This window comes from Sander vitreus, chromosome 23 (assembly GCF_031162955.1).
Source record: "Sander vitreus isolate 19-12246 chromosome 23, sanVit1, whole genome shotgun sequence".
Lineage (NCBI taxonomy): Eukaryota > Metazoa > Chordata > Actinopteri > Perciformes > Percidae > Sander > Sander vitreus.
In genome coordinates, this window is record NC_135877.1 from 13,997,393 (window position 1) to 14,019,181 (window position 21,789).

The window sequence follows — 21,789 nt, forward strand, 5'->3', positions numbered from 1 at the left end:
TTGCTCATTGGAGCTTGACCCAACACCCTTTGATCCTCTCACTTCTTCCATCTTGGTTTTGACATGGTAATGTACATCACTGCAGATGGTTCCCATCAGGGAGCGTGGACACTCAAACGCTTTAATTAAAACACAATGTTCTCTGGATCTCATATATCATTCTTCTTTTGAAATTAAATAACCATGTATACAGCATGCAATTCATACATACTGTGAACAACTTAGTGAACTTTAACATGTTATACACGTCACACATATTGAAAGAGGTGACCATGTACCTTAAATATTTTAGTGTCATGTCTCAGGAGTGTTATTCCATTAAGTGGCATTATGGTTTTATTAAAGGGACCTACACCTAAATTGTAAATTTCACTTAATTCATATTTACAGTGTAGCATAATACTAAAGTTTTTCCTTTGTAGCTTATTTGGTTTGCATCAAGACTCAAAAGAGGCCCATTTACTATCAACTTTTCAACATTTAAAACTGAAAACTTTAGACAGTTTATTAGTGGAGAAGCCCATGAGCATGTAGTGACTTAAAGTTTATTTATTGCAGACAAAGTGAGAAACTAGCAAACTAATGCCTTTCTGGAGAGGATGAACACCAGCCAAATCCAATTAATGCTAAAGTTGTTATTGGGTTATAACTTATCTAGATTCCATTCCACAGTTCCATGTATTGTATCCATTGTAATATTTCCTAGTTTTAGTTGATGTATTTAAATTGTAGCTTTTGTTTTATTCGATCATCATTCCAAAACCCAAATATATTCAATTTACTATCATAAATGACAAAGAAAAGCATCAAACCCTCATATTTGAGAAGCTGGAAACGGCAAATGTTTGACATTTTAGATTTATAAATGTCTAAAAAGATGTTATTGATTAACAGAATATTAGCTGACTGATCAATTCATTAACTAATGCAGCTACTTTTGTGTGAAAGAGAAAACAATGTATCGTCATAGAGAAAGAAAATCCAATAAATCTTCAGTGACTTTAGAATGATACTGGCTGACAATTAGAGAATAGCATTCTTCGGTTTTGTATTTGCTACAGTATGCTTTACGTTTATAGGAAAGTGTTGCCTGAATCATGGAACTGTCCATGGTACTGAATGGGAGCTGTCCGTGGTTCTGAACAGGTATTTGAGGCTTACTACTGTAAAAACCATCACGTAAAAGGTAAAACATACAAAAAAGTCTCAGGCTGCGTGAAAAAAACTAAGATTTTCTGTGTATCTGTGGTCGTGATGTCTCGTGTTCACCGACAGGAGGTCATATTTACCAACTTTTTTTTAATGTAGCACTACATCACTGCGTCATAACCAATGGGATATTTCAGAGCAAAGCAATATGTCAACGGAATGACGTTGTTGCTGGCGTAGGGCTGCAGTTTGATGGCTCCTACTAAATGAATGCAGTGGGAATGGATGAGGAAGACACACTGCTGGTCAGACAGTGCGCACTGCTGACCTCCGCACACATTATCAGTTTATAAGGAATTTATTATCACATTTTTACTTCAGAGAATTTCTGTCTGTTTGGTTTTTCTTTGCAGGGATAGTGTTGTGTGATCTCCCTAACTGTATTCTTTATTATAGGACACGAGTGGTAAGTTGCGCGAATGTTATTGCTTACATGTTTGTGATCAAATTGCCTTTAAACCATTGCCACGGGCTCCAAAATAGACATTAAATGTTCCATTAAATGTTCTATTTCAACGTAAATGAACATGTTTAGTTATTGTGAAAGCAGTGTTAAGACTGATTACAACTTATTTTAAGATCCACTTTATTCTCACCCCTTTTTTGTCACTTGCTTTAAGATTAATATAAAAAATGTAATGTAAAAAGTAAAATATCTTGTTCAAATGGACACAGAAAAAATGGCATGGAGTAAACATGTTCTTTCTTCTTCCTCTTCACCTGTGTTGGTCCCAGAGGACACAGCATGCTGTCGTCCCTGAAGACCCTGCTGCTGCTCTCGGTCCTGTGCACGCCGACCTCCAGCCTGTGCCTCCGCCTCTACAACTCCCGCTCCGACCTGCTGTGCGACGACCAGATGGCCGTCGGGGTCCGGAGCGTGGAGGACGAGCCGGGTTACTCCCCCGTGGACGGCTGGGGGTCCCTGCTGCAGTCCGCGGAGTATCTCTCGTCATCCTCCACCTCTTCTTCTGCTGAGTCTAGCCGGGAAAAAAGGACTTCAAGTCCCGCAAACTACCGCTTCATGAGCCGTACGAAGCTCAGAGGGCTGATGGCCCGCAACAGCAGCAAAGGGGACCGGAGGAGCAGGCTGACCCTGTCCCTGGACGTCCCGACCAACATCATGAACGTCCTCTTTGATGTCGCTAAGGCCAAAAAGATGCGAGCCAAGGCGGCGGAGAACGCGCTCCTGCTGGCTAAGATTGGAAGGAGAAAGTGAACATGTTGAACAACTTAGATCTTAACAGCCATGACCCGTGTTGGCCTCCACCGTTACTCAAATGTAATGCATTCTTATTCACTTTAAAGTGGGCTACTCCTTTTGATTTGTTGCTCCAGGGGAAGATTATTTTCTTTCCAATCACATTACAGGTAAAATATGCATTTCTAATATAATTAAGTTGCTCTCATGTGAAAGTTTCTTGGAAAGTCTCTTATTCATTATTACTATTACTATTATTATTATTATTATTATTATTAATATTATTATTATTATTATTATTATTGCATTTGCTTCAATCGAAACACTGGGGAAACTTGGGACAATGCATGATGTAAACTTATGAAACTTTTGGACTAAAAGTTGGATGATGATTTTAGATTTTTTTTTTTTTTAGGACAACTCAGCTTCATGATTTAGCTTCACGAATTGATTTGCTCTTAAGTTAACTTTTAAAGTTTTTTATGTTAGACTTTTGGTTGAAATCATGCTTTTGTGGTGAGAATACTCCATGTGTTTCTTATTAGAAATGTTGTAGCAACATATTAAATCAAGACATAATAAGGTCAAAAGCAATAAAGACAAAGTTATTTTACTGGTAGCAAGATGATTGGTCATTTCAGGCAAGAAAATGGGAGACCTTTTTTGCATTGGAAACAGGTGAAATTGTCTTACACTTTGGCATGCTCTCTTCAAATCTGAAAAGAAGATGTTGAGATTCATGGACTTTTAAATTGTCACTTCAAACAGGACTGCTTTTAGTAAAGACAAGCCCTTCGATTTTCTTTGTCAGTAAAATGAATGTTTAATGTGGTTAGTTTGCCCCAGAGTCATACATTTTTTTAATCTTGGACTAAACAAGAAGAACAAAGCAGTTGAGGTCATCAAATCTTATGTCGTTAGCAAAAGACCAATGAAAGGTTTTGTAATTATGTTGCATAATCATAACATTTTATATTATGATGTTGTTTTTCTATTTGCTGCTATATTTATTTAGGGGGTTTGCTGTTTAGAAGTTCACATGGAAGCCAATAATGTTTTCAGATTGTAATGTGAAACATCAACAAAAACACAACACTGAGCACTTATTCTGAAATATTGTACAACCACCTGTAAGATCATGAAATACAGTAAAATGCAAGTGCATGAGAATGTATGTGTTCATCAGATGTCTTATTATTGTTATTTTTATACTCAAAATAAAGGATTATTTTTCCTCAAATAAAGCAGATGTAACTAACTACATTTGCCTCTTTTATATAAAGCATTTTGAACAATGGGATCCATAAAATATTCCTATAAATTATTATTATTATTCCTTTACCATCCATATGGCTAATACTAGAGCCTGACATATATATATATATATATATATATATATATATATATATATATATATATATATATATATATATATATATATATATTGGTACAGTGTATATATTGGCTGTTAAGTAATAAGAAATTACAGTACAGAAATGTTTGTTATGTGTTTAAGATAATAAAAAAATAGTATATAATTATTTAATAACTTTAAAAATCTCATATATCAACTTCAGCTCATATATCAACATCAGTTGCTCTAAAGTGTTACCAGTATGCTATTTGACTCTGCCAGTGGATGAGATACTTTCACAGCTATTGGGTTTAATAGCTGGTCATGTAGTTCACCTGTCCAAGAGTCAAAACAAGACTTGCATTGGCAATGTAAACATGTTTCTCATGTCAATAATGTCCCTTTGAACTTATTTGAATTGACCACACTCACACAGCAATGTTGACATCTTGTGGCCATTTGGTCAGGTTGTGAGTCAGCTCTGCAGGTGTGCATCCCACAGGTCACTCTGCTGACCTGGTGTATACATGTCAGTGGATGTCCTTATATCTTCTATTTTCCAAACTGTGCTCCACTTGGTTGAATTACCAACCAGGCATGGTGGGCAAACAATCAGGGTTCCGTAGACTCCAGGTTCATTGTGACAAGATTACTTGCAAATGTGTCTGAAAAAACTAAAGCACAGTATAAACTAAAATAAAAAGGCCTGCATTTGTTTTCCTTTTTTACATGGTGCATATTTCAAAATAAATTTGTGTTTAACCACCTTGCCACAATTGAAACGGCATAAAGCAAAGCCGGGACAGTGATGCATTGCAGCATAGCAGTAGAGTGGGCATTCACTGGGAAAGAAAAACTTAAGTCATTATTTCTAAATCCTGATAAATTATTTTCTGATAAATTCAAAGTTTGTATACTTTCACTTCATTTAATTTGGGATATTGGACACCCAAAAAACTGCAATGTAGCAGCCCCTGATCGCTCAATTTGAATAAATTAATATAGTAATGTTTTGAAAATTGTTACAAGTCCTAATAAAGGACTTACTGAACATTTGTGATGATAAATCTAGTATACACTGCACCGTATACAGTTGGGATACAGTGTCAGAGAGAAGGATTCTGACCAAGACACGTGCCATCTTTGACAATGTCTCCCATCCACTGCATGACACAATGGTCAACAGCAATACATTCAGTTTAAGACTCATTCCACCTAGATGCGCCCTGGAGCGCCACAGGAAGTAATTCCTGCCTGTGGCCATCAAACTCTTCAACTCCTCCCTCAGAGTGTCAGACACTGGGAGGCCCTGGGATAATTCATAATTATTTATTTATTATTTATATCTTCAACTGTGCAATACTGTGTGCAATACTGTGCAAAACTCCGGTTTACATACTGTACATTATTAGTGCATTTGTTTATAACGCACAATAAATGTTTCCCAGCACTATTGTTATTTACATGATTGTTTGCACTGTTGTATATATTAGTAGTATTCATATCTATTTACATATTTCATATCTCATATTGTTTCTATACATTTTAGTATAATGCACATATTTTTAGGCTATTAAATTTTTACATACATATATCTTACTTCTCATTTTTTATATTGTTTATTTCTTATTTGTATTTATAATTTGTCTATATATTTCTTCGTATATATTTTAAAAAGTATTTTGACTGATAGAAACATTATCAATCATGATGTTTGATCATGTTTCTTGTCAGCAGCGCCCCCTGCCGGGCGTAACGCGTCATGGTTCTGACGTATGTTTCATTGACGTGGACGTTTCAACCGGAAGTGAGTTTACATTTTGGATACGTGGAAGTAGCTCCTCTTATGATCGAGGTTGAGAGCATCTTTTGCCCTCGTCCGCCAGCTTCATTCCGACATAATGATTAAAAAGTTTGATAAGAAAGACGAAGAGTCTGGTAAGCTTGGATAGTAATTATTTTGAATAGTGACAGTGTTTGATCAACGGTAATTGTGTCTGGACCATGGTCTGGGCAGACAAGCTGTTGGACGCTTTGGAAGCTAACGCGGGGCTAGCCTGTTACAGTTAGCCGGCTAGTTAAAGTGAATAGCTGTCAGGGTGAATTAACCTGTCCAGTAACGGTAGTTCGCAGGCTAATTCATATTTATGTAACAGGCATTGCAATTTTTTTTATTACAAACCGATTTGTAGTTGCATTAACATTTGTACCCACTATTGTTTGATGTCACAATAACACCAGCCCTAAGCTAGGTTTAGCATTGCAAGCTTGGCAGTGTCAGCTTGATGTTGTGATGTTAGTTTTGCTCGTTAATAGACGTGTCCTCTCTAAACACGAGCTCCAAATATATATAGATGGATGAATCATGCTGCAGTGATGCTTTTAAATGAGATCTGTGTTCAGGATGCATGTGTTGCTTGCATGTTTGTTTTAGTTATTGGTCCATTTTAATTGTATGTGTCGTTAGCATAAGCTGGCGTCAACTCGGCGTCCTTTCCGTGTGGTAGCTTTGAATGGAGTTAAATAAAGTTATACAATGTTTAACTACACAGACGTCTCACTCTACTGTTTTGACATTTAGGAAGTGGGTCCAACCCTTTCCAGCATCTGGAGAAGAGTGCCGTGTTGCAGGAGGTAAAGTCAGCACTTTATATTGCTTAAAACATTCTTCTCTTATGAGTCAAATTAACAATATCCTAACCTCTGAAATAAAACTAGGTGTCCCTTCTTGTTCACAGGCGCGTATCTTCAATGAGACGCCTATCAACCCAAGAAGATGCCTCCACATTCTCACCAAGATTATCTATCTCCTCAACCAGGTAAAAAGTTGTTTGACAAAAATGTAAAGTAGCTTTTTATTGGCATGTGTTGTTTGTGTCTGTCCACCTATCTTAAGTCTGTCTCACTCGCATGTCTTTGTTTATTCAGGGGGAGCATTTTGGGACCACAGAGGCCACGGAGGCCTTCTTTGCAATGACCAGGCTCTTTCAGTCCAATGATGTAAGATATAATTCATTCATTCATTAGTTAATGGGTTAGATTCATAATGTTTTTTTTAATTCAATTTAGATTCCATTTTAGCTCTAGCTGCATATCATCAGTCTGTAATGTTCAAATATAAAAACAGTAAGTTCATACTCTTTCTTTCTCTCTCAGCAAACCCTGAGGAGGATGTGCTACCTGACAATCAAAGAGATGGCCAACATCTCTGAGGATGTCATCATTGTCACTAGCAGGTTTGTACCATGAGGTTAAAATGTTTGAGTTTCATCAGGCTGTATGCAAATACTGTAATTGTCCCCAGGAAGTGTCTTTTCTTGAAGTACCTCTGAAACAATTTATCCAGACTCAGACAAAATTTAGCTATTTAGTTATGGAATCTAGTAAACAGACAAGGTCTCTTCGACTTGAGGTTAACAGCTCTTTGTTAATGTGTTTCTGTAACCGTTTACAGTCACAGTGTCTTTTATTATTCCTTGTGTGGTATTTTACAGCCTGACCAAAGACATGACTGGGAAGGAAGATGTATACCGAGGACCTGCTATCAGAGCCCTCTGCAGGATTACAGATGTGAGTGCTTCATTTACTTGATTTTCTTTCTTGTTGTCTCCCCATCTCTTCCTTCACCTTGTCATCTCATGCAAGAAAGAAAACATCCTGTTTTACATATTATTTCTTATGATTGAAAAACTGAAGCATCGTTTGTTGAATTGTCCTTGTCTTTTCCACAGACCACCATGCTGCAGGCCATTGAGAGATACATGAAACAGGCTATTGTTGACAAGGTGCCCAGTGTGTCCAGCTCAGCCCTGGTCTCCTCACTGGTAAGAAATGGCACGGTTTCATATTTCACTTAAATCTGAATCTATTTCACACTAAATCTAAAAGTAACTTTTTAAGTTGGGTCTGGTTTTTAGAATTTTTTTCTCCTGGTATTTTTTTGTGCTTTTTTTGATACTTAATATAACGTTGTTTAATTGTATATCATATCATTGCTGGTGGGTAATGACGTCTTTTCTATTTGTGTTCAGCACATGGTGAAGATGAGCTACGATGTGGTGAAGCGTTGGGTGAATGAAGCCCAGGAGGCCGCTTCCAGTGACAACATCATGGTCCAGGTGGGTAGTACAGACAGACTTAGGAATTCATGTTATTTTGAACCATTCATTTTGTGTGTAGAGGGAAGATTAATATGTTAGTTTGTTCAGATTAAACAGATCTGTTAAAACACTTTTTACAGAGTTTAATGTCAAAGCTGTTGTTTGTGTATGTCCCATCTTCCAGTACCATGCCCTGGGCCTGTTGTATCACCTCAGGAAGAACGACCGTCTTGCTGTCACCAAGATGCTCAACAAGTTCACCAAGTCTGGTCTCAAGTCTCCCTTTGCCTACTGCATGCTCATTAGGATCGCCAGCAAACTGCTGGACGAGACAGATGGAGGGTGAGTAGACCTGCAGCAATCTGATGCTCTATTAGATACACCCACACAGACATCTGGGTACTTGCACAGTACAGCTGATTCTCCACTGATAAATTATTTGTCGTCATCTATGGTATCTCCGAGCCGGATTTAAGCTTTAGTGAGTAACTTTTTGATATTAATGAACGTCCGTTACATTCAAGCCATTGCCAAATGAGTTGCTACAAAACTAATTAAGACTTTCAGCTCCACAACTCTCTCTGGATTTCTCAGGATGGCTATGTTCAGAAGATTGTGTCGTCCGGCAACTTTCACGCGCAGAAACTCGAGTCAAGATAATGGCCTCTTCTGAAGAGTCCATCATGTTTTTTTAATCCTCCGTGTCCTCCTTGGCTACTAGCAGCTGCGTGGTGGGGATGAAGCGTCGTCACGGAAGGCTTGTATCATGTGGATGCGCCAACAGTTTTGTTGTCATTACTTAGAATTCCTCATGGGGGCTTTCACAAACTACGAACTATAGCTTTAAATGCATGATGGCACAAACTGCAGGTTTGATGTCTTGTTGTCAGGTAGTTTACAGCATTGGATTCTGTCTGTTTTCAGTCACGACAGCCCCTTGTTTGACTTCATTGAGAGTTGCCTGAGGAACAAGAATGAGATGGTGGTGTATGAAGCTGCCTCTGCCATTGTCCATATGCCCAACTGTACTGCCCGGGAATTGGCTCCGGCTGTGTCTGGTCAGTAGTTTACTTACACCTCATTCATTTCATTTTGCATTTCTATCTGTATTGTCGAATGAAAGAACAGAATGATGTGTTGAGTCTCGTTGTGAATGTATCTGTCTTCCTGCAGTGCTGCAGCTCTTTTGCAGCTCTCCCAAGGCAGCCTTGAGATACGCTGCAGTCAGGACCCTCAACAAGGTACACTTTCCCCCTTCATCCCTCCTTCTCATGGCTTGTTTTATCCTGTATAAACAGATTACTTTATTTGGTCAAACATCATATTGCTGAGCAATTCAGAAATTGCATATGTATTCAGGCAGTATAAAAGTGGTCTTGGGTCCTTTTTTATGTTTCACAGCTAGATACATAAAGCATGACTGAAAGTGCTTTGCAGTACTTTTTTTTTTTTTTAGATTTATCTGTCTTGATAACACATGATGATAAACTGATTGGAACACTTAATGAACTACACTGTCATGTCCTTTGTGTCCACCAGGTGGCCATGAAGCATCCGTCAGCCGTGACTGCGTGCAACTTAGACCTGGAGAACCTGATCACCGACTCCAACCGCAGCATCGCCACTCTGGCCATCACCACTCTGCTCAAGACCGGCAGTGAGAGCAGCGTGGACCGACTGATGAAACAGATCTCCTCGTTTGTCTCTGAGATCTCGGACGAGTTCAAGGTCAGACAGTTTTACTTTAGTGTTATCCTGTATTTGATAATGCAGCACAACTAAATCTATACACAAAGGGTGTTATAATGATGATTAAAAAAAAATCACTGTTTTTTTTTTTTTTTGCTTTAAATCACTGTGTACTTGTTGAAAATGTGAGACTGTGTCATGATGAGGTGTTTTTTTTATTTATTTATTTTTTTTTTTTTTTTATCACCCAGGACTTTAGCTTCTGTGGCCACAAAATATTAATTTCCAATAGCACATTCATTGCTTTGCCTCCCTCTTTTAATCCTGTTATTTCTGTTCTATTTTCTGTTGTCTAAATCTGTCACTGATGCTTGTGTGTTCCAGGTGGTGGTGGTGCAGGCCATCAGCGCTCTGTGCCAGAAGTATCCCAGGAAGCACAGTGTCATGATGAACTTTTTGTCCAACATGCTCAGAGATGATGTAAGTTGATCATTAACAGACCACTGACCTACACACTTTGCCTTACTGGGGAGTTTCCTTATCAGTGATATCCTTACCCATGCAGATACCTTGCTATAAAGAGCAATGATGTGATCACAGTTTGCATTTTGGGAGCTTTCATGCTTTTCTATTTGTTTTACAAAATATTTAGCAGTCAGATTACTTAAGTGTGGTTTATATGTGCTGACATGTTAGAAGACACATACTCAAAAGATAAGACATGGTTTATAACAACAGATATACAGTATACATCAGTGTTGATTAATAGGGTTTAATATGTCTGTCCAGAGATTGTGTGTGGGTGATGCATGTATTACTATTACTTTAAGGCCTACAGTGTCTGTTGCAGTTGTGTTTACGACTTGCATTCCTCTCCCTGCAGGGTGGTTTTGAGTACAAGCGGGCCATCGTGGACTGCATCATCAGCATCATCGAGGACAACCCAGAGAGCAAAGAGACAGGCTTGGCCCACCTGTGCGAGTTCATCGAGGACTGCGAGCACACTGTGCTAGCCACAAAGATCCTGCACCTACTGGGCAAAGAGGGCCCACGCACCCCCCAGCCCTCCAAGTACATCCGCTTCATCTTCAACCGAGTGGTGCTGGAGAGCGAGGCTGTTCGTGCAGGTGAGATGGAGTGGGATTACTGTGTGAGCCTCACAATCTTTAGTAATGTCACTCATTTTGCCCCAACCTTTATCCACTCCAGAGGCGGACCTCTAGTTTATTGATAAATATTCACACTATTTTCATGACATTTTTATAACCAGTTGAAACATTTGTTTCTTCTTCCACCCTCAGCTGCAGTCAGTGCTTTGGCTAAATTTGGAGCTCAGAATGATGATCTGCTGCCAAGCGTCCTGGTTCTCATGCAGAGGTACTCATTTACTTTCATTTGTTCATTTATTTTTTACGTGACTGTGTACCCCTACATTTCCTCTTTATGTGGAATGTACAAAGAAAACATTTAAATTGTTGGTAATGTAATACTGTATAGACCCATTACTATATATATATATATACTAGTATTTAAATGAATATGTGATGAAGTCTGACTTTAACACATATGGCGGTTCTCACAGGTGCATGATGGACAGTGATGATGAAGTGCGCGACAGAGCTACTTTCTACATGAACGTGCTACAGCAGAAGCAGAAAGCTCTGAATGCTGCCTACATCTTCAACGGTGAAGACCCACTCACACAGTCACACACTCTCTCTCTCGCTCTCTCTTTGTCTGGGTACACTGTCTGACTGCTACTCCTAGGGGCTGCTGGTCAAAATGTACAAACTCACTCAGCAGGTGATGTCAGAAATGTTAATGTTAACGTTTCCTCTGGTATGTTGCTCTCAGGTCTCTCTGTTTCCATCCCCGGACTGGAGAAGTCCCTCCACCAGTACACTTTGGAGCCCACAGAGAGACCTTTCGACATGAAGAGTGTCCCTCTGGCCACCACTCCTATCACAGAACACAAAACAGGTGCAACCACCCAGCTATTTAATTATCTGCACAGGGTTTTCTACTCATCTTTGAAACTATCACGGTCAGGAATCGGATAGTTAAGGAGCGTCTCTTAATGTTTTTTCTTCCCAGAAATTGCCTCTGTTGCCACCAGCAAACTCCCAGAGAAGTTGGCCCCGTCACGCCAGGACATTTATCAGGGTAAGATTCTAAAACCGCCCGTTATCAGATTAAAGATGATGCAATTAGACACTGATCCTCACCTTAATACTCTGGCCTGATGTGGTTTAATACAATTACGGTCTTGTCTGTCCTCTGTTTTTGTTTTTAATCTGTCTCTGCTTGGCGTTCGTTTTACAGAACAACTGGCGGCCATCCCAGAGTTCCAGGGCCTCGGGCCGCTCTTCAAGTCCTCTGAGCAGGTGCAGCTGACGGAGGCTGAGACAGAATATGTGGTGCGCTGCATCAAACACACCTTCGCCAGGCACATGGTGTTCCAGTTCGACTGCACAAACACTCTGAATGACCAGCTCCTGCAGAAGGTACCGGCTGAGAGGGGATTTTGTTTCATGATCATTTATGTTTTAATTAACTGAGATTTTTCTGGAGATCCCTGTTAGATATTTTTCTCTAATTCTTTATTTGGACTCTTGATTAGACTTGGCTGTGAAAAAAATAAAACAGTCCAAGAGAAGAAGAAGAAGAGAGTCCACAAGTGACACAGTATTTAGAATTGTTTCAGGATTTCAAACAGTAGTTAAACTAAAACACTGGAATACATTTTGAAATGAATGTGTCGTGTATGTCAGGTCGTAGTGCAGATGGAGCCATCGGAGTCCTACGAGGTGATCCAATACATCCCAGCAGCCAACCTCCCCTACAGTCAGCCTGGTTCCTGCTACACGCTGGTCCGCCTGCCCGAGGACGACCCCACCGCTGGTAGGACCACTGGGACGTTATTGGGCTCATGGGAGCAATGGCAGACTGTCAAAGAAACTGTGTTCATAACATTTAGATCACAAATGGGTTACCCAGTTTAGTGACTACCTCATGCATTGTACAAGGTCCGAAATGATATCTTTAGAGCAGTGTTGACTGTATATAAGATTAAAGATGTGTCCTGTCTGTCCACAGTGTCTTGTACGTTCAGTTGTACTATGAAGTACCTGGTCAAAGACTGTGACCCCAACACAGGAGAGCCTGACGATGACGGTTATGATGATGAATACGTGGTATGTACTCATAACACACCCTCAAACTTTTAAAACAAGGAAAATGATTTTTTATTTTGTGCATTGTTACGATTGTAAATTTTCCTTCTTTTTCTTCTCTTTATCTTTGTTTCCCTCTCCTCCTCTCCTCATCCTTCCCTCTTTCCTGTGTCTCTTATCCTCCTCTGCCCTGCTCTTTTCTTCAGCTGGAGGATCTGGAGGTAACGGTTGCCGACCACATCCAGAAGGTTTTGAAACCGAACTTTGGTGCAGCGTGGGAAGAAGTGGGAGATGAATTTGAGAAGGAAGAGACTTTTGCCCTGGCGTCTGTACGAACTCTAGACGGTAAGTCAGAAATTTAGGACTGAAGTCATTCAGTCCATTGTCAAGTTTCATTACTTTTTGTGTAGTTTTTGCAAATAACTGTTTCCAGAGACAAAACATGTTAAGTTATGTCATTAAAGCTTTATGCATTAACTGACGCCCAGTGTGTCACCTCGGATGACGTGACTCATCCGTGGTTTTCTTTTACAGAGGCGGTGGGTAACATCATCAGCTTCCTGGGAATGCAGCCATGTGAGCGCTCTGACAAAGTTCCCGAAAATAAGAACTCACATGTCCTCTTCCTCGCTGGTGGGTTGATGTCAGGATGGTTGTGGTCATCTTTTTAAATGTTTTTTTTATTTTTTTTATACAAATTGCTTCCTTAAAAACATAATTTAGCCTGTATGCAAGATAAAGTTATCTCTCATGTAACGTTTTACATGTCATATCTACAAATAGCAGATTCAATTTAGATTTTAGTGGATTCCAAATTTTGTCCAAAATTGTATGAAGTTCACTTAACAGTACTACAAAAATATATATATATTTTTTTTTTAAAGTGTACAATAAGATTTAAGAACAAATTCTCTCATTTAGATACTTTTTCTATCAAACATACTATTAAACACAAACTATCCAGATTTTTATATAAAAATATAATTGACATGCCTGGTGAATCGAGGTTCTGTCAGGTGTGATTTGATTGGCCGCTGACTGAGCTCTCTCTCTCTCTCTCTCTCTCTCTCAGGTGTGTTTCGAGGGGGTCACGACGTGCTGGTTCGTGCTCGCCTGGCGCTGGCCGACGGCGTCACCATGCAGGTGACGGTTCGCAGCGATGAAGAGACGGTCGTCGACGTCATCCTGGCCTCCGTCGGCTAAAGCCGTGCAGCGCCGTGCCAACACAACCACAAGACCTTTCTCTGCACGACAAACACTCTGAGACATCACTTAGATCTTTTCCACAGCTCTAAAAATTCTAGTTTATGAACTAAAAAGTGTTTATTCCTTCTTTCGTCATACTGTCTGCTGGTCCTCATGTTTTCTTCTGTCAAATCTTCAATAAATTCTGACTGTCAAAGTACATAAAGTTTCCATCATTCAGACACTTGTTTTATACAAAACTAGTTTTATTTGACGAAAAGTTGACATTTAGGTTTTTCATTGACATCAAGAGAAATGTAGAAAATCATCAAAATTCATTTAGAATGCAGATGATTGCAGGACTCAAAAGACCAACAGAAAATGGAGGGAATCAAAACGATGTCCCACAGATAAGATCAATAATTGCGCAACCTATAACTTTCACTATCATGTTGAAAGATGGTCCATAAACTAACACTTTTACCATCAGATTAGTGATTCAGTTGTTGCATTAAGTACAATAAATAATGTTTCTAGCTCACATTAGATGTCATCCAGGGTAGTAATTGACATTTTAGGGTTTGATGCTGGTAAATTAGTCCATCATTCATGTATAAATCTCAAACTGCTGCAGCATTACTCCTGGTTACATTCATCAGGGAAAGTCTTAGCACCTTGAATAAGAGTTGCTAAAGTACCCAACAACAGCTTGTTGAGGGTCTGAAATAATTCATGAACACGTGTTGCATTTGGCATCCCTTCAGAAAGAGTGAATGAAATTGAAATATGCATTGAGGAAGCCAGTGGGATCTTCCAGCTGAGGATAGTGACTGATGTGTTCGTCCAAAATGGTGACCGTCGACCTCTGGACCAGCTGCCTGCAAGAACAAGATACATTTTTGAGAAGCGAGTGAGAGCACATAAACGCTGATGGCTTTGTGGTTTAAAGTGCTGCTCTTAAACTATGAGGGCATGGTTTCAAACTCTGTTAAATGTCAACTTTTTAATTTCTGTCAACGCTACTAAAATGTCCCAAAATACCATACAATGCAGATAACCATCATTTTCTTGTGGTGGATATAAACTGAAGGAAAACTTTCTTTGACACAAACTAATGTGATGTGTCCCTATTTTCACTCAAACAATAAGTAGAAACCCAAATTTAAACCAAATATCCAACATTTCTGACTAGTGATTATTCTTTGGGACAAAGAATAATCACTAGTCAGAAATGTTGAATGAATTGGGGCCAGTCTTTTGATGGTGGCATAGAGGAAATGTTGTTGGTGCAAGGCGACAAAGGTTCTTGGTTTAAATCCAGCTGTGAACTATTATTTTTATTTTTTTCTTATAAACTGAAGGAAAACTTTCTTTGGCACACACTTGTGCAATGTGGTATTATTATCACTCAAACAATAAGTAGAAAACCTGAGTTAAACCAAATATTCAACATTTCTGACTAGTGATTATACTTTAAGAGACTGATCATCCCAGCGAGTTGATGGTAGTGTAGAGGTAAAGTTATTGATGTAACATTACAGAGGTTGTTGGTCTGAAGCCAGTTATGAACTTTTTTTTTTTTTTTATAAACTGAAGGAAAACTTTCTTTGGCACGCACTTGTGTAATGTGTCCTTATTTTCACTCAAACAATAAGTAGAAAACCTGAGTTAAACCAAATATTCAACATTTCTGACTAGTGATTATACTTTAAGAGACTGATCATCCCAGCGAGTTGATGGTAGTGTAGAGGTAAAGTTATTGATGTAACATTACAGAGGTTGTTGGTCTGAAGCCAGTTATGAACTTTTTTTTTTTTTTTTTTTTTTAAACTGAAGGAAAACTTTCTTTGGCACGCACTTGTGTAATGTGTCCTTATTTTCACTCAAACAATAAGTAGAAACCCCAACTTAAACAAAATATTCAACATTTCTGACTAGTGATTATTCTTTGGGACAAAAATGGACTCTGACCATGGTGGTGTAGTGGCAATGTTATTGGTACATGATGCCAAAGGTTGTTGGTTTGAATCTGACTACAGACTATTTTTTCAGTTTGTCCTCTTGAATGTTTACTGCTGCATTCATAACAACAAACTAAAACACTAAGGGCATCTCTCCTGTGGTGTAGTGGAAGTGGTAATGGTACAGGGCTTGAAAGGTTCCTGGTTTGAATCTAGCTATGGCATATTTTACATTTTATTTTATATTTTTACATCGGTCCTCTTGAAAACCTACTGCTGCATTCATGTGAACAAACTGAACCTGATGAATTATTGTCACTGTGGTGTAGTGGAAATGTCAGTGGTGTGTTGTACCACAGGTTGTTGGTTCAAATCTAATGAGGAACCTCGCCATTTTTTGTCCTTTTGAATGTTTACTGCTGCATTCATAACAACAAACTAAAGCACTACAAGCATTTCTACTGTGGTGAAGTGGAAATGTCAATGGTACATGGTGCCAAAAGTTCCTGGTTTGAATCCAGCTATGGTGTATTCATTTTAAATTGGTCCTCTTGAACACCTACTGCTGCATTCATGTGAACAAACTGAGAATATTGAGTTATTGTCACTGTGGCATAGTGGAAAAGTCAGTGATGTAATATACAGCAGGTTGTTGGTTCAAATCCAGCAAGAAACCTCTTTTTTCAGTTTGTCCTCATGAATGCTTACTACTGCACAATCAAAGTGGAACTAACCCAATACCTCCTGTGTCAGGAAGATGGTGTAGTGGAGAGGTGAGGGCCTCTGAAGTGCAAGGTTGTGAGTTCAAGACTGAACTGAGACTCAGAGAAAGGACTCCAAATTGAACAAGATTCCAAAGTATAAAAGCCCCAAAAGATGGTGAAAAGTGAGCTACATAAGAAAGTCACAAGTGAGATTCCCATAAGTAAAAGACCCAAAAGATGGTGCAAAACAAGTTGTAGTACTCCTGCTAAACAAACGAGATTCCCAAAAGTAGGAAAAGTGTGACCAACAAGGAGGAAGTGAACAGGAGCAAAGAATGTGAAAACAGAACCAAAGTGGACAGCAGCCCAGCAAAGTGTGATACATACAAGAAAATTCAGAAAAAAAACACTTTTTCCTTTTAAGCAAAAAAAAAACAACCTTTTTTTAAATTTCAGTTCAGTCTTGAGCAGGACTAGAACCACTAACCTATCGCCAACCAATCCCTTCCTTTACCAATACACCACCATCACACTGAGAGATTGACTTAACATCTATTTGACAGTGAGGCAGCAGGACAAGCAATTTAAAAAAAAATAGTAAAAAGTCTGAAATGATAATTTAAAAATACAGAATAATTATGTCCAAATTTCATAGCCAAACAACATGCTTTGGTGGAGACTACTTCATGTTGTTCAGCTAAAATCACAGAAAACAGCAGAACATAAGAAAAGAGTTCAGATTATCTGTAAAACTGCACTTTTTGCTGCAATTCTTCCTAATTCACATCCAGCAAATTGAGCTGAACAAAGATCTGCCGGCAGGAGATGAGCGTACTACAGATAATCTGAACGAGGTTTAAGTATCAGAGGCGGGGGCACTCACTGGTAAAGACGGATGAACTCAGGATGAGGGTTGACTGGGTCCAGGGGTCCATAGATCATGTGCACTGAAAGACAAGGAGGGATAAGAGAGAGTCATATAGAGGAAAAGATGGATCATGGAAGACTGAGAAATGGAGCAGTGTTACAAAAGAGAAGTCTTTAAGGAGGGTGACTTGGTTTCAAATTAGAGGATAATTGGAGGATAATAGTAAAATAGAAGTTAGGTCTGAAGTTAAATAACATGTTTATATATTAAACTGGTGAACCGACCAGTTTTTGATTTAAGCACTTATATCTTGCAGGATGCCACATTATTTCCTTTACCACCTTCACATTTACTCACTGATACGGTGATTCTGAAGAACCAGCTCAGAAACCATGGCTAAGTGGGCATTCACACAGCCTGCATCGGCCGTTCGGGAAACAGTAACTGTGAAATATAAAGTCTACTTGTGCTACATTGGGGGTTAAAAGAACACTACAGGATGTCACACAAATGGGCCGTTTTAGTGACGCTCCCACACTGCCGCATAAGCCTGCAGCAAATCGCTGGATTGCTTATTTTTGTCTGAATAGGCCCTAATACCTTTCAGCTGCATTCCACATGAGGTCTGTGTCAGTAGCACACACACACACATCCCTACCCCCTCCTCCTGAGCTCGGGATCACAGATGGACTACGAAGCTTCTCCTCGCAGGCTAAGCAGCTTAACGTCAGAGGCGCTCCAGCCGAGGCTGCTGGTTAAATACACCTTAAGGGAAGTGTTTGGCCTACACAAAAGAGCTTCCACCCAGTGAATCATCAACATGATGCAACTGTGAACTCACGTGGGACGAAGGTGGAAGTGAGCACGCCCACCCATCGCTCTCTGTGTTTTAATCTCTGGTTGATGTACTGCAGAATACTGCAAGGAGAAGACAAAATGTGTGAACAAAGATAATTAAGGCCATTTGAACACAAAGCAAACACACACGCACACACACCTGTCCATCACTAAGTTGCCGTCATTGTAGCGTAAACCCGTCCACATGTCCCAGAACTCAGCGTCTGTGGGCTGCGTGTACGGGCCGAACACATCTCCAATCCTACCAGTCAACGAAAAGGATATTTTTGCAACAGCATAGTGGTACAAACATGTAGTTCAATCTTCCTAATTTGGAACAAAACTCTGGTTCTCTTACCCTTTTTGGAAGATCATATAGTTGGTGAGACGGGTCAGAACTGGAGCCAGAAAACTAGAGTCCTTCAGAAGCTTTTGGAGGCAAAACAGAAATGTCTCGGTGAGAACTTTGACAGCCAAACAGCTACACCAAATTCAGCTTTTTAAAGTCTTCATTACATGATTCCACATGAGCTTGAAGAGTAGGATGAAGAATACAAAGGTGACTCACCTTCTGCAGCAAACGTGGGTAATGTGTTTCTGGGAATAATCCTGTTGAAAAAAAAAAAGAGTCAGCACTGACTGTGACTTTGTGATGAATTTACAAGGATATAAAAGCAGAAAATCCTCACAATTTATAAGCTAGATCCAGAAAATGTTTTGGGAGTTATGCTTAATGAATGACTTTAATAGTTATGATCAAACTAGATCAGAATAATGATCAAATGGAGGTCTTGTTATGAAGATGAGAAAGATTATTTTTCTACCTCATTGATTACAGAATGTGAAATCCCTGCTGTTGGTGCTGGAGATCTACAAAATGACCAAAGACAACAGACTGCACTGTACCTCCATTAGAAAGACACAGGCTGTTAATGATGAGGTGTCCTGTGCGGTTTTGGTCAGTCCTGGTTTGGGTGCATGATGAGTCAAAAATAAATAACAACAGAGAGGGAAGGGCGGTCAGCAATTCATTTTACTCTGTTTTTGACAATTTACATAAATACACTGGCACATGCACATACCTGAAGAGCAGCTCCAGGGCCACAGTGTCTCCATAGTCATGGGACACCAGATTCACTCGCTGGTTGCTCAGACCCAAGTGAGCCACCAGGGCCTCCACCACACTGGCCTGCTCGAAGATGGAGTACCTGTGGGGTCGCTGGGACGGTCAGGCACAGGACAAAATGAGTTATGGGTTAGTGAAGTAACTTACTAAATGAATCTATAAAATAAAGACACTTAAACTGACACAAGATTTTACTCACTGGCTTGTCGCTGAAGCCAAAGCCCAGGAAGTCCAGTGCAATAACTCGATGGAAGCGCTGAGTGAGTGGCTCCCAGATCTGTATGGGAATAATACACACAACATTTGGTCTCTGGCTTGTTCATATAAAGGCCCTACATTTTTCCAATGGTGGTTAGGTGTGTTGATTAGCTACTGGGCGTGTGCAGTGGGTACCTTGTTCCAGTCGAAGCTGGAGGTGGGGAAGCCATGGAGCAGAATGACGACATCGGAGCTTCCCAAAGCCCCATAGGAATCTGGTTTAAGGAGAAAAGAGAAATGCATGTATGTATAGGCACAGAGGCCAATATGTTTACAACACAAAGAAGGCACAGTGACGTTCTAAAAGGGGGGGAAATGGGTGAAATGTATCCTTACTGATTGTACATGTATTGATAACCCAATAAAGATATGTATGAAAAAATATATATAAATAAATAAAGAAGGCACAGTGACATTTTTTGCATGTTTTATTCCAAGTATTAAATGTGACTGCTGGCATTAATGCTGATGTGTGACAATGTGTGGTGACAGAAAGATTATATGTGATTTATGTCTCTAAAAAGTCACATTTGAAGCTAAGATGACTCGCCAATTAATCAACTACTTAAGTGACAATTGACAAGTAGTTGACACTTATATATAATGTATTAAGTTAAACGATTAATCATAAATTGAAAGGATAATGAAAACAATAACTACTGTCAGCCATAGTCACAGTTGGATACCATTACAACACTCTTGACAACCCATGGGGGTATTTAACAATACTACTGTGCACTGAGTCTCTCTCTTACCTCTGTAGAAGATCTCCCTGCCTCTGAAATGGAACACCTCCCCGGAACTATGCCACTTTTGCAGGGCAGGTGACAGCTGAGGGGGCGGGATGTGCAGGTAGACGGCCACCAGCGGGATGCAGATCAAACCCACATGAACCCACCACTCTCTCATCTTGAGCTCAGCGGTAGGGGAGTCTCATTCCTGCCTCTAAAAAAGACAACAATGAAGTGAAAGATAGGTTTAAGTGAATGGAACTTCCTACAGGTGAGATCACGCATGGAGGCGTGATCAGAGGCAGGATCTGCCTCCCCACCTACATTGTAGCAATACATTACTGTATACAGTATCATAAAATGTGCATCTGTGTGGGGTTCTCTGTCAAGAAACAGCTAAGAAACCCCGCTGACTGAGATAACAGTCACTCAAATATAAGGACACAACGTTGCAGTAAGTTATCAAATGAGCGATTTAACGGTAACCTTCAATAACGTCCAACCTATGAGAGCCAAACACAGCTCTAATCCTCCACTACACTGAGTCTACAACACATGCATTTTCTACAACAGGTCATGTTTGTTTTATGAGGCTGACACAGCAGACTACATACAGCACTCACAGAAATGTTGCGACCTGTCGTTAGCAGACCTTCTTCCTGTGTTTAGTCTCCATACTGCAGAAGGAATTCCTGCAGAGCGGAAAGGAACGACGGTTTGTAGAAAGGAGGAAAAAGGCGCAGACGTCTCACTCTGTTGATAATTTCGGGTTCCCCAAACGTTTAGTTGTACGGGTTTCACCTATGCAGTCTTTGGTTTCACCCGTTAAGAAACCAACACGAGTGGCTCATCTACATACACAATCTTTGTTTAAAGGGCTACATGCAGAGGCCCGAAGATAAGTATACTGCCCTCTGTTAGTGTGGATGTGCAACTACACATACTGTTGAGATTATTGTATGTCGAGACTCGAGCTGACATTATAAATCGATTATTCAATTAACAGATCACCAAAAAAAATAATTGCCAACAATTTTGATCACACAATTGTTTAACCCTTGTGTTGACTTCGGGTCACGTATCAGAACATATGGGACGTAGAAATAAGCGCTGAAAATGTGTAGAAGACAAATTAAAAAATGTAAAACGTTGGAAAAAGCAAAAACAAACTGTGAAAAAAAAGCCCCTGAAAACTAACTTCTTTGTATAACATAAACTATTCATGGATTAAGCAACAATCCCCATCAATTCTCTCTAACCGCTTTATCCAGGACTACAGGGTCGCGGGGGCTGGCATTGGGCGAGAGACGGCGGATGTACACCCTGGACAGGTCGCAGGCAGGGGCTGATCACTAGACTGACAACCAGTCACGCTCCTCACCTCCACACCTACGGC

General features: G+C 39.8%; 3 protein-coding genes across 4 annotated transcripts; 2 read left to right on the forward strand and 1 right to left on the reverse strand.

The window, feature by feature from the left end:
- The first annotated feature begins 1,949 nt into the window (after window positions 1-1,949).
- ucn3l (urocortin 3, like) lies at window positions 1,950-2,540 on the forward strand. The gene has a single exon (XM_078243118.1). The coding sequence runs from the start codon at window positions 1,955-1,957 to the stop codon at window positions 2,423-2,425; it is 471 nt and encodes a 156-aa protein (XP_078099244.1). The 5' UTR covers window positions 1,950-1,954; the 3' UTR covers window positions 2,426-2,540.
- A 3,023-nt stretch (window positions 2,541-5,563) lies between these two features.
- On the forward strand, window positions 5,564-14,134 carry copg2 (COPI coat complex subunit gamma 2). Its single transcript, XM_078281640.1, has 24 exons — window positions 5,564-5,699; window positions 6,343-6,395; window positions 6,500-6,580; window positions 6,690-6,761; window positions 6,918-6,997; window positions 7,256-7,331; window positions 7,493-7,585; window positions 7,793-7,879; window positions 8,046-8,203; window positions 8,786-8,919; window positions 9,035-9,102; window positions 9,401-9,589; window positions 9,935-10,030; window positions 10,434-10,677; window positions 10,852-10,927; window positions 11,133-11,236; window positions 11,405-11,530; window positions 11,645-11,713; window positions 11,873-12,054; window positions 12,322-12,451; window positions 12,647-12,744; window positions 12,930-13,068; window positions 13,258-13,356; window positions 13,796-14,134. The coding sequence occupies exons 1-24, from the start codon at window positions 5,663-5,665 to the stop codon at window positions 13,924-13,926; spliced, it is 2,622 nt and encodes an 873-aa protein (XP_078137766.1). The 5' UTR covers window positions 5,564-5,662; the 3' UTR covers window positions 13,927-14,134.
- A 19-nt stretch (window positions 14,135-14,153) lies between these two features.
- Window positions 14,154-21,262, reverse strand: mest (mesoderm specific transcript). Of its 2 annotated transcripts, none has more exons than XM_078281642.1 (12): window positions 21,008-21,262; window positions 20,418-20,607; window positions 19,798-19,877; window positions 19,604-19,681; window positions 19,361-19,497; window positions 19,185-19,243; window positions 18,847-18,887; window positions 18,637-18,707; window positions 18,439-18,540; window positions 18,283-18,359; window positions 17,457-17,520; window positions 14,154-14,786 (listed from the first exon to the last, which is right to left on the reverse strand). In XM_078281642.1, exons 2-12 carry the CDS (start codon window positions 20,569-20,571, stop codon window positions 14,669-14,671), a joined length of 981 nt encoding a protein of 326 aa, XP_078137768.1. In that variant the 5' UTR covers window positions 20,572-20,607; window positions 21,008-21,262; the 3' UTR covers window positions 14,154-14,668. The 2 variants fall into 2 exon arrangements, with proteins under 2 accessions (XP_078137768.1, XP_078137767.1); XM_078281641.1 differs by having other exon boundaries at window positions 21,017-21,261.
- Between the last annotated feature and the right edge of the window lie 527 nt (window positions 21,263-21,789).